Genomic DNA, 12,707 nt, shown 5'->3' with positions numbered 1-12,707 from the left:
AAGCTGCAGTTTGAAAATGTATTATAATAGCTGAATGCATTACTTTTGTATGCGTAATATGAAAGCTGTGAGATTACCTGCTCCCCACATGACCTGCACACCTGAGTGCACCCTCCTCTTCCCCAGAAAATAAACAAAAGTCCCATTGTTGATTGAGTGGAGGTAATACATGTTTGATCGGTTAGTGTTTCAACATCATGGCATGGCTGTGCTCCCCCAGTAGTGACTGAATCATCTGAATGTGAAAGACGGTGACATCCAGATGGTATTTAGTTGTTTAGTTTGTTATAAAACACAGCAGACATTATACCATAGAATTGTTAAGTAAAAAATTCTTAAACATATCTCACCCCTCCAAAACAACAATAGAGCTTTGGTTGTCACTGCAAGGATTATGCCCAAATACCCTCCTCATCATCCTGTTTTTGGCAGTGTTCCAGGCCAAGAGCAGCAATAAGCATGAAGGGAAGAAAGCAACCGATCAGAGGACATCACTGGTACAGAAGCAGTGTGACAGGCAATACACTTGTTTAAAAGTATAAGTAAGAATCAAAGAAAATATTAATGTGCACAGTGGTGGTAACAGCACTCAGAGACAATTAATATATATGATACAGGGTGGGTCACGGAAAAGTAGCCCGCCTCCAAAACAATCCACTTGCTTGGGCTACTTTTCTGTGACCCACCTGTTATTACTGGATGATAATTACTGATGCATTATTGTGTACATTACATTTAATGTTGCAGCTGGTAAATGGTTAATTTTAATTACTAATTTGAATTACTGCTGGGTGGCTGGTGAATTCCCCACTGATGTTCAACAGGATCTCATGATTATACTGTATTTTGTATAGTTATTCTAATTCTGACAAGTAACTGTAGTTGTAACTAACATTATTCCATAAATGTAGTGCAGTAAAAAGTGTAATATTTGCCTCTAAAATGCAGTGAAGTGAAAGTTTAAAGTGGCAGAAAATAAAATTACTCAAGTACAGATACCTCAAAATGGTACTCACATACAGTACTTGACTTATACAGAACTTACCTACGTACAGTACTTAGTTACTTTCCACCTCTAAATGTACAACATTGAAGTATTTTGCTAAGAGTTATGGTGCTGCTTTTGGCAAAGATTTTACAGGGCTATACTCTGAATTGTGTGTATATGCATTATCACATCAGAGAGTCTTGATGCCTACAGCGGTTTTTCCCTGACTGGGAGCTGTGGTACCCTGGGGTACCTTATGTTGGGACAATGATGCCCCAAGAGTTGTTCATTTTTTTACCTTAAATTTCTGTTAGCATATACCACATAAAAATGAGGTGATATTTACATTAGCTTCATCTTTATAATTAATTTTGAAGCAAATGAGCAAAAATCATCATATTAGGAAAACTGTTGAAAAAGCAGTTGGTGACATGACGGCAAATCTGAGTCTGAGATGATCAAATCTGTACTGGCCAAAAGAACTACAGGGGAATCTAGCTGTTGCACACAAGAAGCTTTATCTGCAAGAAAACTGCAGAATGCAGCACTATGGTTTCCAAACATTTCAGAACCACTGTTGGGCAGAAATTGTAATTTTCTGTACACCACTGAAAACACATTGCCGTGCTCTGTTATAGTGCCAACCTTTCAGTTTCTATTTCAGCTGTTGTGAACTTTATAACACAATAAATTATAACATAAATGACAAGGCAAGACATCTAACCTGGTCCATGGAGGGGCGGTGACCGGCATGTGGAGGTCCTCGGGGTGGCCCTCCACGATGATGGGGCGATGGGTGACGCGGATGCTGGGCATGGTGTGGGTGCTGTGGGTGCTGTGGGTGCTGAGGATGCTGCGGATGCGGGTGTTGGGGATGTGGTCCTTGTTGGGGAGGGCCATGCGGGTGAGGGTGCTGCAGAGGAGGAGGATGTCCATGCGGGTGCTGTGGGGGGTGCTGGGGGTGCTGTTGGTGAGGGTGTTGGGGCTGTGGGGGACGTGGGTGCTGCTGGAGTGGTGGTTGGGTGTGCTGAGGGTGCTGCATGGGGTGCTGTTGGTGGGGAGGGTGAGGGTACTGTGGCTGTGGCTGCTGGGCATGTGGGTGCTGTGGCGGGGCCTGTGGGTGCTGAGGGTGTTGTGGATGTGGGGCATGTGGATATGGAGTCTGCTGGGCATGAGGAGGGTGGGTGTACTGGGGCTGGGGTTGAGGTTGAGTGTGTGGCGGTTGAGGTTGGATGTGGTGAGGACCATGTGGATGATACTGCTCATCTTCATAGTTGTCAGCTATCAGCTTCATTCGGCTTTGTGTCTGGAGAGAGAGGAAACTGTTCAGTGTTTGTTGATCACAGCTATTAAAAGAACCTTTTTCCTACATAATGAGGAGTGGACATAAAACAAAGATATCCCACAATCTGTGCAATAAGTCTCAAGTCTGTACAGTAAATATGAAACTACAGCGGGGAGACAGGCTGACTTATCTCTGTAGTTATATATACCCAGCAATGAGGCTTATAATGTTCAGTTTTATGACAGCTGTTGATTTATCTCCTTAGTTATATTTAAGACATTGTGGTTTCATCTAGCAAAAACACCAGTAAAGGGAAAGTTAAACATTATGGGATATACACTCATATGCTTTCTTACCATTGAATATAAACACCACCCATATGTCTGTATGCTGGATACGACAGCCACAGCCCATTAGCCTGACTTAATATAAATAATAGAAAAGCGGGAAACCGTTAGTCTGGCTCTGTCTAAAGGTAATAAAATCCACCTACCAGCACCTATAAAGCCCACCAGTTAACACCATAAATATTAACACAAAAACTCACGAGTGTAAAAATGACAATTTGTTACAATGCAAACATGCTCTTCATGGCCAAGCGTTGACTTCAATGACTCTGCGCTGGTCATTCCAGTCTTTATATGCCAAGCTAAGCTAGCTGTCTCCAGGCTGTAGTTTCATGCTTACCATAGACAAATGAGACTGGTAAGGATCTTCTCAAAGCTGTTCCTTTAAATAGTCTGAGCTGACCTACAGTAATCGGCACATTCCATCTTTACCCAGTGCACTTTCACAGCATTATGTGTATGACTTTGTGATTTTTGAAAATTGAATAATAAACTTCTATTTCTATTTTACTTCTTGTTAAATGTAAAGAAATTACAAGATGTGTCACAGGAGTGACTCATGTCCTATAAAAGATAGATTCATGATATGACCCAGAAGATAAGAAAATAGCACAGTTTTAGGTTTTGTTTGAGGCCAGAAAAGATGGACAGCTGGATTGTAGTTGGCAAACGGAAACTGTTAAACTGACTTAGACTTGACTAACCTTCCAACAGATGTAACAACAGCTCTCACTCATGCTGCAAAATTATGAAATGCTACATTTAGGAAAAATGCCAAAAGGGAATTAGAAAAAAGTGGCCTTGTGTTTGTGTGTTTGTGTGTGTGTGCCATCCCTTGTAGATGAAGTAGAGGATTAAAAAAACTGCTGGCTGCATTGTGCGGCTATATTTTTCATTATGATTAACGTTGCCTTGGCAACCGGCTACAGTGCGGAGAGAGATTTCCTTGACATTGTGCTGCAGTACTAACATGTTGTTTGAGCTGGTGCATCAGTTTGTCCCGCTCCCTCTTGAGGGCCAGCACCTCCTCCTGGGTCTTCTTCTTATTGGAGGCAGATAGTTCCAGCAGTGCAATATTAGCATCTTTCTCGCTGATGGCTGCCAGCAGGGCTTGTTGTCTGATGAAGAAAAACAATATTATGGCATCAGTATGTTCTTATGGCACAGAAAGAATATTAAATAAATGGCATACATACAGTTTCATGATGGCACTTTAACTAAAAACCTATAAATCAAACTGCATCAATTCAATTTAACTGTATCAATGTTGAATACAGTTTAATTGCAAGTAAAGCTATTTCTGGTCAGGATCTAGCTATAAAGGAGCAAAATTATTATTTTCAGTGAAGTCACTCAAACATATTACTGCTCTGTTCTCATGTAAAGGATGTTGTAAATATTCTTATTTACTTTTGTGCAGAGAGTTACATGTGAAATTTGACACAAATCTACCGCTAGCAGCCGATTAGATTAAGTAACTAGTTGAAGTAATTAGTTTAATAATGCTTAATAGAGCATAGTAGAGTAAAGAGAAAGAGCACTGGGTGGAGCACAGTGGACTGAATTGCTAGTTTCATGCTAGTGCTGCCTTAAGTTGCATATTGTAGCTTTAGGAGAAGTGGAACAGTGGGTTGTCTTTATGTGGCTGACACTAACTTCATCTCCAGGATCTCCTCCAGCTGTTTCCTGCGCTCTTGTCTCATGTTGGTGAGGTGGGTGTCCCTCTCCTGCAGGGACTGCTGTGTGGAGGAGAGACGCTGCTTGGTGGCATCCAGCTCCTGCCTTGTCCTTTCCAAGGTGTTCATTAGCTCCTCCAACTGATAGTCAACAAGAGATATGTGGGAACACAAAAGAGAGACTCATTGTAGGCACATATTTTATTAGGCAATTAGTAAAAGTGGTAAATATTTCTCATGAGTGAATCCGTGCCTTTAAGTGATGACCGCTATCCATGGAGCTGTCTTTACGAAGGTCCTGACCTAAGCCTTTCTTGTCCCCTTGTGATCCCATTTTGATGTTTGGACCCTTCTTAGTCTGGTCTTTGCCTCCTTGTCTGTAAAACAACAACAACAACAAAATGAAGAGTATTTCCATGCCAATTACATTTACAAATCCAATTCTCTAGCTACAAAAATAACCATAAAACACACACAAGCAGAACAAGTACTGTAATGGACAATCATGTCAGGTGCATTTTGAATGAGACTAATTTAAAAATAGTACCACTCATGAGATCCGAGGACAGCAACAAGACATGAGCATCACAGATGAATTTATAGATTTGTGTTATTATGACAGTACTGAGATGACTTACAGGTTTGAGCATCAAAGTTACAGTAGCATGGGGATAGGAAGAAATGGGACCACAGTTGGAGGAGGGGCATAGCTTACCTGGGAGCAAGGCTGCAGATGGGATGAGGAAACATTAGAAGAGAAAGGGATAACGGGATAGGTTGGAGGAATTGGAAGGAAGAGACAAGAGCACATAGAAAAAAGTAAAAAAAAAAAAAAAAAAGAGAGAGAGAGCGACATTAGAACCAGAACATAAAGAAACAACCACAAGGACACAAAACAGAAGACCCAAAGGAAATCACAGGGTGTGTACTGCCAATCAACACTGGAGATTACAAAGGCACCTGTGACCGCCACTGCTCTGTAGCCTGACACAGCTAATGCAGGATGCACCTTCTCTGAAAATATGGAGCCATGTGCATCTGCTGCCAAGCCTGGGAGTGGCAGACATGCAGTCAGACAGGCAAAAATCAGCCGGGTAAAAAGAAGGGGGGAGGAGGACAAGTTTAGGTGCTGAGCAAAAGGAGAGGAAGCCGATGGTGTTCGTCCCAAGTGGGCGAGAAGGAACAAGCTAACGAGAGAGCTGGTTATGGATGCAGGGTCATTCAAACAGAAGAAACCCAACTGAACCGACACACTGCAGGACCGATGGTTCAGTCCAGACCCTACCAGCACCTCTCTCACTGTGTACGTATAGACCTGGAGCACAGCAGTTCTATTCATGCAGGCCACTAGGCCAATCATTTCCCTTAGTGTCTGTTAGGGGAAGCTAGGCAGGGCAGACTGAGCAGGAGAGCAGGAAGGTGGGCACCAGGAAACACACTTGAGAATAGAAAGGTTGTCAGGTGATTTTACTGGAATGATCTGAAGGTGCAAGGGTGAGTGAGAGTCACAGACAGGAAGGATGAGGCAGGATGAGGCAGGCAGATGGCTGGCTGGAATGAGCGTGGGAAGCGTGCTCATGGCCTCAGCTTTTACTACATACAGTGAGCTACAACAAACAGCCAAAGAAAACACCACAGAAAGACACAAAAACTCGCATGTGTGTGTAATTTATATTGATATTTCAACAAAGAACATAAAGAGGTATATTTTATACAGTATAATAAACTGAAAATGAATGACAGAAGCAAGAGCAGCTGGGGAAAATCACACCAAGTTCTACATATTATTAAGTCTACTAATAATACTAATAACACAGTACACCATGTAGTATTTCCAGTTTTAAATACTTATATACAAGTGTAAAATTTGACAGGGGCTTTCAATTACAACTGCAAAACCTTTCTGGTGTAAAATGTAAAATTTGGAAGCATGTCGGTGGAATCTTTGGTGTGATTGGCTTTACTAGGTTACCTTAACATGCATCATTACGGAGACAGGCCACACCATGAACAACAGTGTGAAGTGATGCTCGCTGTTCAGGGAGTCAAAGGAATATAATGGAATATATGCCATATATTTATGTGACATATTTCAAACTGTGTGAGCTGATGTTTTGCACTTACACATTAAATGAGCTAAAGGCCTTAAACTTTAAAGACTGCCCATCATAGTGGATTTTAATACTGAGTCACATGCAGTATGAGTCACATCTGTACAATACATCATTCTTTAATTAGCTGATTTGCCTTTGACTTGTTGTACTACTAAATTTTTGTTGACAATTCACAATGGCTGTTAATGCTGCTTGTCACATGCGGTTTGAACGAACAAACAATGCAGCTGTCTCTTTCTCTCTCTCTCACACACACATACACACACACACACACACACACACAGTCACATGCTCACACAGACTGATCAAAAACCATTCATGGCACTGTACACATTCAGTTAATCACTAAGCAATCACATGCTAAAGAAATAAAAACAAACATGAATCCAGGCAGCTTTGTATCATGTACACAGGTAAACAGTGATAATAGCGCAGATGACAAACTGAGTGTGTTGCTCTGATACAAAGATCTGTGGATCTTTCAGACAGCAGGCAAACCCAGGCACACGTGTGAAACCGGATGCAGTTGCAGCAGTCGGAGACCACACAGCCGAGCTGAAGTGCCAGGGCAGAGCACTCACTTTCCCAGGAAATCCCACACCATGCCCCCTATCTGCTGGGGAGCAGCGGACACAGAAGGGAGCGGGTCAGGGGGAGCTCTGCCACCGGGACGAGGGATGGGGCGAGGGGCAGAGGGAGGGGGGCTGGTGTCAGAGGGACACAACAGAGAAAGAGTTGCAAGGAAAATGGAAAGAGATTAAAAAAAACAGAATGGGATTTGAAAAAGGAAAAAAAAAGAAGTTCAAGGCCGTGGTCGAGAGTGATCAATGGCAGGGGTTAAAAAAGGGACAAGTGGGCATGGAACACAAAACAGAAACAGGGAACAAGGCAAAAGAAATGGGTAAAGGTGGTAAAAAAAAAAAGGACAAAAACACTCAATTAATTAACACCACTAACAAATCAGCATGACACCGAAACAAAGTGGCCCCTGTCACTGGCTGGGGAGGAAACGTGTACTGGGGGGGGGGTCCTTCTCAGAAAGACTTGACCCAAACCAAAGCCAAAAGCTATGTCCAGTGTGGAGACTTTGGGCCACACTGAGAGGTGACCGAGGGCCGGAGGGGCACCAGTTTTATCTGTGTGGTTAACTCTTCCATTAAGGGGGTGACTGAGTGGCATTTTGTGCTGCAATATCCCACTTATCCCAGTTGTGCCTTTTACAAATACACAACTTTTACAAGCCTGTCTTCCTGTCAAGTTTGAATGCAGTTACTGTAAGACGCCAAAGCTTCCATCGAATGAACTGAAACGAATAGCGCACAAATACACTTATTTCAGCTTTATGTCACTACAGGATAACAAACAAATGAGGCAAAAAAATGAGTCATTACATCAGTAAGCTGAACGCAAGAAATATTTTATGAAAGTTCAACGTGTTCCCTCATGTACAGCTTTTATTCCTCTGTCGGTGAACGTCTGCTATTTCCTGCTGGTTTCATTTTCTCTGTCCTCTTTGCCCTGCTGTCAAAATCCCCACATTCACAATTTGGATATCACCATACTTGACCGATGATCCTTGTGCCACTGTTCCCCAAGCCAATCACTGTCTGGTTGCTGTTTTTAACTGTCTCTTCTATTCCTATTCCCCAACCCGCGTCCTTCCCATCCCCACCTTGACCTGCAGTACTTCCAGGGAGCCTCACTTATATGTTTCCATCATTCACCTGCTGAGTCTACTCAATAAATAGTGACATACATTTCCAACTAATTTCTCCATATTGAACTAACATCTCTAGACAGTCAGAATTAGTTACCTTTCCAACTCTGCGATTTTCTTGTCCTTGTCATTCTTTTCGGTCTCTACCTCCCGCAGGATGTCCAGCAGCCTCTCCACCTCTGCCTGAGCCTTGCTGGCCTCATCCTTGTAGTAGCTCACCTCCTTCTCCAGCAGCTTCACTCGGTCCACGTAGTCTGGGTTCCCTCTGGAGCCTGACTGCTGCTCCACCTCGTGGGCCTTCTGCATCCACACACCAGGGAAAAACACATACAAACACGCATACCCGTACACACCCGAAGGTAACTTCAGTTAATATGATTGTCAACACAACCGTGCAGTACAGCAAAGAACATTTCTGCCTGTGGAGGAGAGATACATTCAGCACACTGTAGTCCATCAGTGTCTGAGATTAACTACTCCCTCTGCTCTCTCCCTCTGTTTCTGAATGACTAAAGTAGAGTAAAATGTTGTGGACAAGGGCATCATTACTGGTGCTGGCTCATTAGCTTTAACAGAGCTATTATTTAGCTCCATTTAACAGCCCTCTGAGACTCCCAGTCAGTTTGCACACTTGCAGAATACTGGACTGTGTATGTGTGCTTTTGTGTGTGTCATGTTTATACAGCACTTTATGAAGCAAAAATTAGTGACAAATCATTGGCAGTAAAATGCTAAATCATTCATTGCTAAATCAATCATAATTCTGTTTCATTGGTTATGTGTCACAAACTAATTAAAGCGCTGCTGTTTGGTCAATACTAATCTCGCCGTTATTACAACAGTCTGTTACTCTCCATGAATTACATTACACTGGCACACAACACCCTCAAGACAATATGCAGCCACACATGTCAACACAGGTCACACAAGTGCAAGAGAATACAGAGCCATCCAGCAAAACACTGCGGTGACCTCCAACCATAGCTTCACCTAAGCTGAACGCACCACACTGTGACAAAAGAGAAGCGCGACAGTGACGACATGCAACAGGGTCGACCAAATCATGCAAACCCAATGAAGCTGCACGGTATTTGCAATTGTCTGTCAAAAGAATGGTGGAATAGAAACAACAGGGACCAAGTCGACAGTACGTTTCTTATTTTAAGCATGAGGAGCAATGTTTAGGCTGCCTGGTGGGAGAATATTCTCATTGAATTGATTATGAAATGTTCATAAAATCATTTTGCAACCACTAGTCATTCTAGAAGTATACTAAAATATTTACGAGAGAATTTAATTAGACATACAAATTAAAATCGATACAGTCAGTGGATTTAAGGAACAACCAGTTACCTCAAGAAATTAAAGCTTAACCTGTTTTGCACCAAAGGTTTTTCTAAGCTCCACAAAAATGTGTTTCAGTGACACGTGTGACAAAATGTCAGTGTTTGGTATCAGTGCATCCCTACAGTGTAAAAAATGTTCCTGTTTATTTTACAGATTGTTCCTGTATTTCTAACATACAACAAAAAATATGCTGTGAAATTCTATGTCAAAATTAAAATAACATGTAAAACCTCTAGCTGTGAATTACCATAAAGTTCTCTTTTTTTTTATTTCTTTTTTTCACATAAAAACACAAATTCATAATAATTTTATAAACATCTACCTTTTATGGTTTCACAATTTGAAATAGCAGACTTCCCAGCATGCATTGTGTGACAATTAAAACTCTAGTTACTCATTTTTCCAGTTTGACAAACCGATTCATGGTGGAAAATTACTGTGTCTGTAATCCATATTAAACTAAGTCTAGGCCAGTATTTTTCAAAAAAAAAAAAAAAACCATGATGAAGGGTAATATTGAATTCAGTGTCTACCCTCATATATGACTGGAAATAGTTCTGTATCTTGTCGTACCTCCTTGGTTTAAAATGACTTCAATGACTGCAGCTCAAATGAATGCCAAATGAACTTTTGAGAAACTAAAATGAATATTCACTAATAGCACTTCATATATATATGTCAATATATTTAAAATGATCTGTTTTATCATTTTTAAAAAGGAAAAGTTCCTGGGCTTTAAAGGTTAGAGCCTTTTATTTAACATGAAAAAACTGTCAAATGCACAAATTTTATTTAAAAAATTATGGGAAATTACTGTATCTTTAGAAGATGGTTTATTTTCTGTCCCAGCTGCCACAATATTGCTGTTTATTTACATGTATTTTTTAAGACTGTAGAAACATACGTATACAGACATCCTAAAATTAAACACAACCAAAATCATTTCATCTTCAAATAATATTCAGTAACAAATAAATATTCGGGCAAAGTTTATTTTCATAGTTCAACAACCATAAGGCCAATTTAGTTTTTTTTTTAAATCCAAGGTTGTAGGTGTCAGAACATACAAGGGCTTAACTCCAGACCATGTCCTTTCACTTCCATTGAATTCTCTGTCTGAGTAGACTTTCTGAAGAAGCTGCTGCTTGATAAACATTTGGGTCTTAGAAACCTGAGCTGTAAGATGCATTTCCCAATATACTCGCATTACAGATGGGCTCTGTTTGGTGTCAGTATAAGCTCTGGGATTTCCTAATGGCCTCCATTTTCCCTGATGTGGGTCTAGTGACTGAAAGTTTAGAACTGCAGAGAGCCGCCTTCTCTCTAATGTGAAGGAATAAGACAATCCCACCGTAGTTAAGATACTATAACTACAGAACCATAATTTAAAAAGTTACTGTACACTGTACTGTATATTCTGCATGTTTGAAATTCCAACAAACCAAAGTGAACTTTTAAATACTATATATGTAGCACCAGGTTCACTATGTGTCACAAACACAAATACTTGCAGAATGAGTACAGTACATTTCACAGGACGCCGGGTGCAGTATTAAGCTCATTATATCAGTACAGTGCAACGGTCAACATGCATCTGGGTGAGTCCGTGGGTAAAAGCAGAACCCGTGCCAGGGTCTGGCATGATCACCATCTAGCATATTTCAAAGAAGTTATCAGTGTCCTCATGCTTTCAGTATGTGCCTCGGAGGGCTCAGGAGATGGACTTACAGGATTGTTCATGTGACTGAATAGCTGCTCAGCTTGCTACATTGCAAACGGAAGGGTTGAGGGAAGAAGCGGAAGGGAAGGGGGGAAACCCGGGAGAGTGAGTGTTAGGCTTTGGTTTGAGGCAAAGGAGAGAACAGCAGGATCAGACATGTTACAATACATGTTTGACAGATCAGTAACATCAGTAACAGCACAAGTTGTTACAGGTTCAGGGCAACACAAACACAGACAAATGCAGTCGAACAGACATGGAGCTAGTCTGTACACTATGACGAGGAGGAGACGGGAGGTATTTAATAGACTGTACACTCCCTGCAGCGGCCTAACAAGTCAACAGGCTTTTACAGGAAAGAAAGCATGGTGGTAGCTTTTATCTTAATGAACTGTGTTTTACATAAGGCATGTTTTTGTTCCTGGTTAAATCTGGATTATATTCATAATGGCAAAACCTTTGCTCTTTCAAACAAGGGATAATGAATAATGACATATAGTATATTGCAGTGGTCACCTTGATATTTATGAGCAAGGAAAACTCAGTGAACCTATATAAAAGCAAACTTATTAGAATATAAGGAATAATTCATTCATTTAACTCTTTAAATACTTATTAGTTTCTATTCATATGGTCCCTGGGATAACAGTGAGGCAATTCTTTTATTCACGGTGGACACGTTGCTCTGGCTGTTTATCTACCGTTCAGTACAGTTAATAAGGGACATGTTCACAGTCTTCACTGAGAGCAGAGGAGATCTCCACAGTTCAGCCAAAGCTGAAGCTTTTACCATAACAACTCTAGTCATTAGTAAAAAAAAAAAAAAAAAAATTAAAAAAATTACGGTGGTGATAAAACAATTTCCTGAAATGTATCTTTGGAAATTAGTGATTTGTATGTCCTTTCCCTCACAACAACAAAATATAAATTTGTGGCTGAAGGTTAATGCGTGACTTTAAAGCAGTGGTTGACAAAACAATCTCACCGCACAGTCCATGTAGTAGCTGCTCTGGAGCTTTCAGTCAAATCATGTGACCTTCTTTAGCAGACTGAGCTGCAAGGAATTGTACGTGCTTGAATGTAGCTTTTAGATGTAGACAGCTACGACATAAAGCTCATAGTGAAATTGTTTTGCCAAGAGCTGTAAATTTGTATGTACATGTATCAGACTTAAAAAGCTCTAAGTCGCTACTTGAGTTGATTGTTATATGTAATATTGTACATTCTTTCTGTAAAGTGTGCGAACAGTTACTGTATAGAAGACTCCTATTGTACATCTAAATATTAGATAATAAACTAAATGGTACTTTTATGTGTGGATTTGCACTGTAAGATGCAAACCTACCTTCTGCAACTGCGTCTCCAACTTACTACACTCCTCTTTCTTCTGCTCGATGGCGATCTCCAGTGATTTGAGCTTTGAATCCTTCTTGAGGCCTGAAGACGCCAGGGATGAAGCATGTTCCTTCAGATCGATGAGACTGGACTGCAGATGGACAGACAGCACCACGAG

At 41.0% G+C, this 12,707-nt stretch overlaps 1 protein-coding gene across 1 annotated transcript in view; it reads right to left on the bottom strand.

The window, feature by feature from the left end:
• Positions 1-12,707, bottom strand: part of erc2 (ELKS/RAB6-interacting/CAST family member 2) — a 36,575-nt gene that overhangs the window by 1,797 nt on the left and 22,071 nt on the right. Inside the window, exons 11-20 of the mRNA XM_020587426.1 lie at positions 12,540-12,680; positions 11,203-11,238; positions 8,225-8,427; positions 5,012-5,023; positions 4,550-4,673; positions 4,277-4,437; positions 3,591-3,738; positions 1,713-2,294; positions 351-419; positions 78-235 (exon numbers count right to left, since the gene is read on the bottom strand). Coding sequence (XP_020443082.1) covers positions 393-419; positions 1,713-2,294; positions 3,591-3,738; positions 4,277-4,437; positions 4,550-4,673; positions 5,012-5,023; positions 8,225-8,427; positions 11,203-11,238; positions 12,540-12,680 — 1,434 coding nt within the window. The 3' untranslated portion in view covers positions 78-235; positions 351-392. The remainder of the gene's footprint in view (positions 1-77; positions 236-350; positions 420-1,712; positions 2,295-3,590; positions 3,739-4,276; positions 4,438-4,549; positions 4,674-5,011; positions 5,024-8,224; positions 8,428-11,202; positions 11,239-12,539; positions 12,681-12,707) is intronic.

The sequence above is a fragment of the Monopterus albus genome, unplaced genomic scaffold, assembly GCF_001952655.1.
Source record: "Monopterus albus unplaced genomic scaffold, M_albus_1.0 scaffold457.1, whole genome shotgun sequence".
Lineage (NCBI taxonomy): Eukaryota > Metazoa > Chordata > Actinopteri > Synbranchiformes > Synbranchidae > Monopterus > Monopterus albus.
This window is presented reverse-complemented; position numbering and strand designations above follow the sequence as displayed.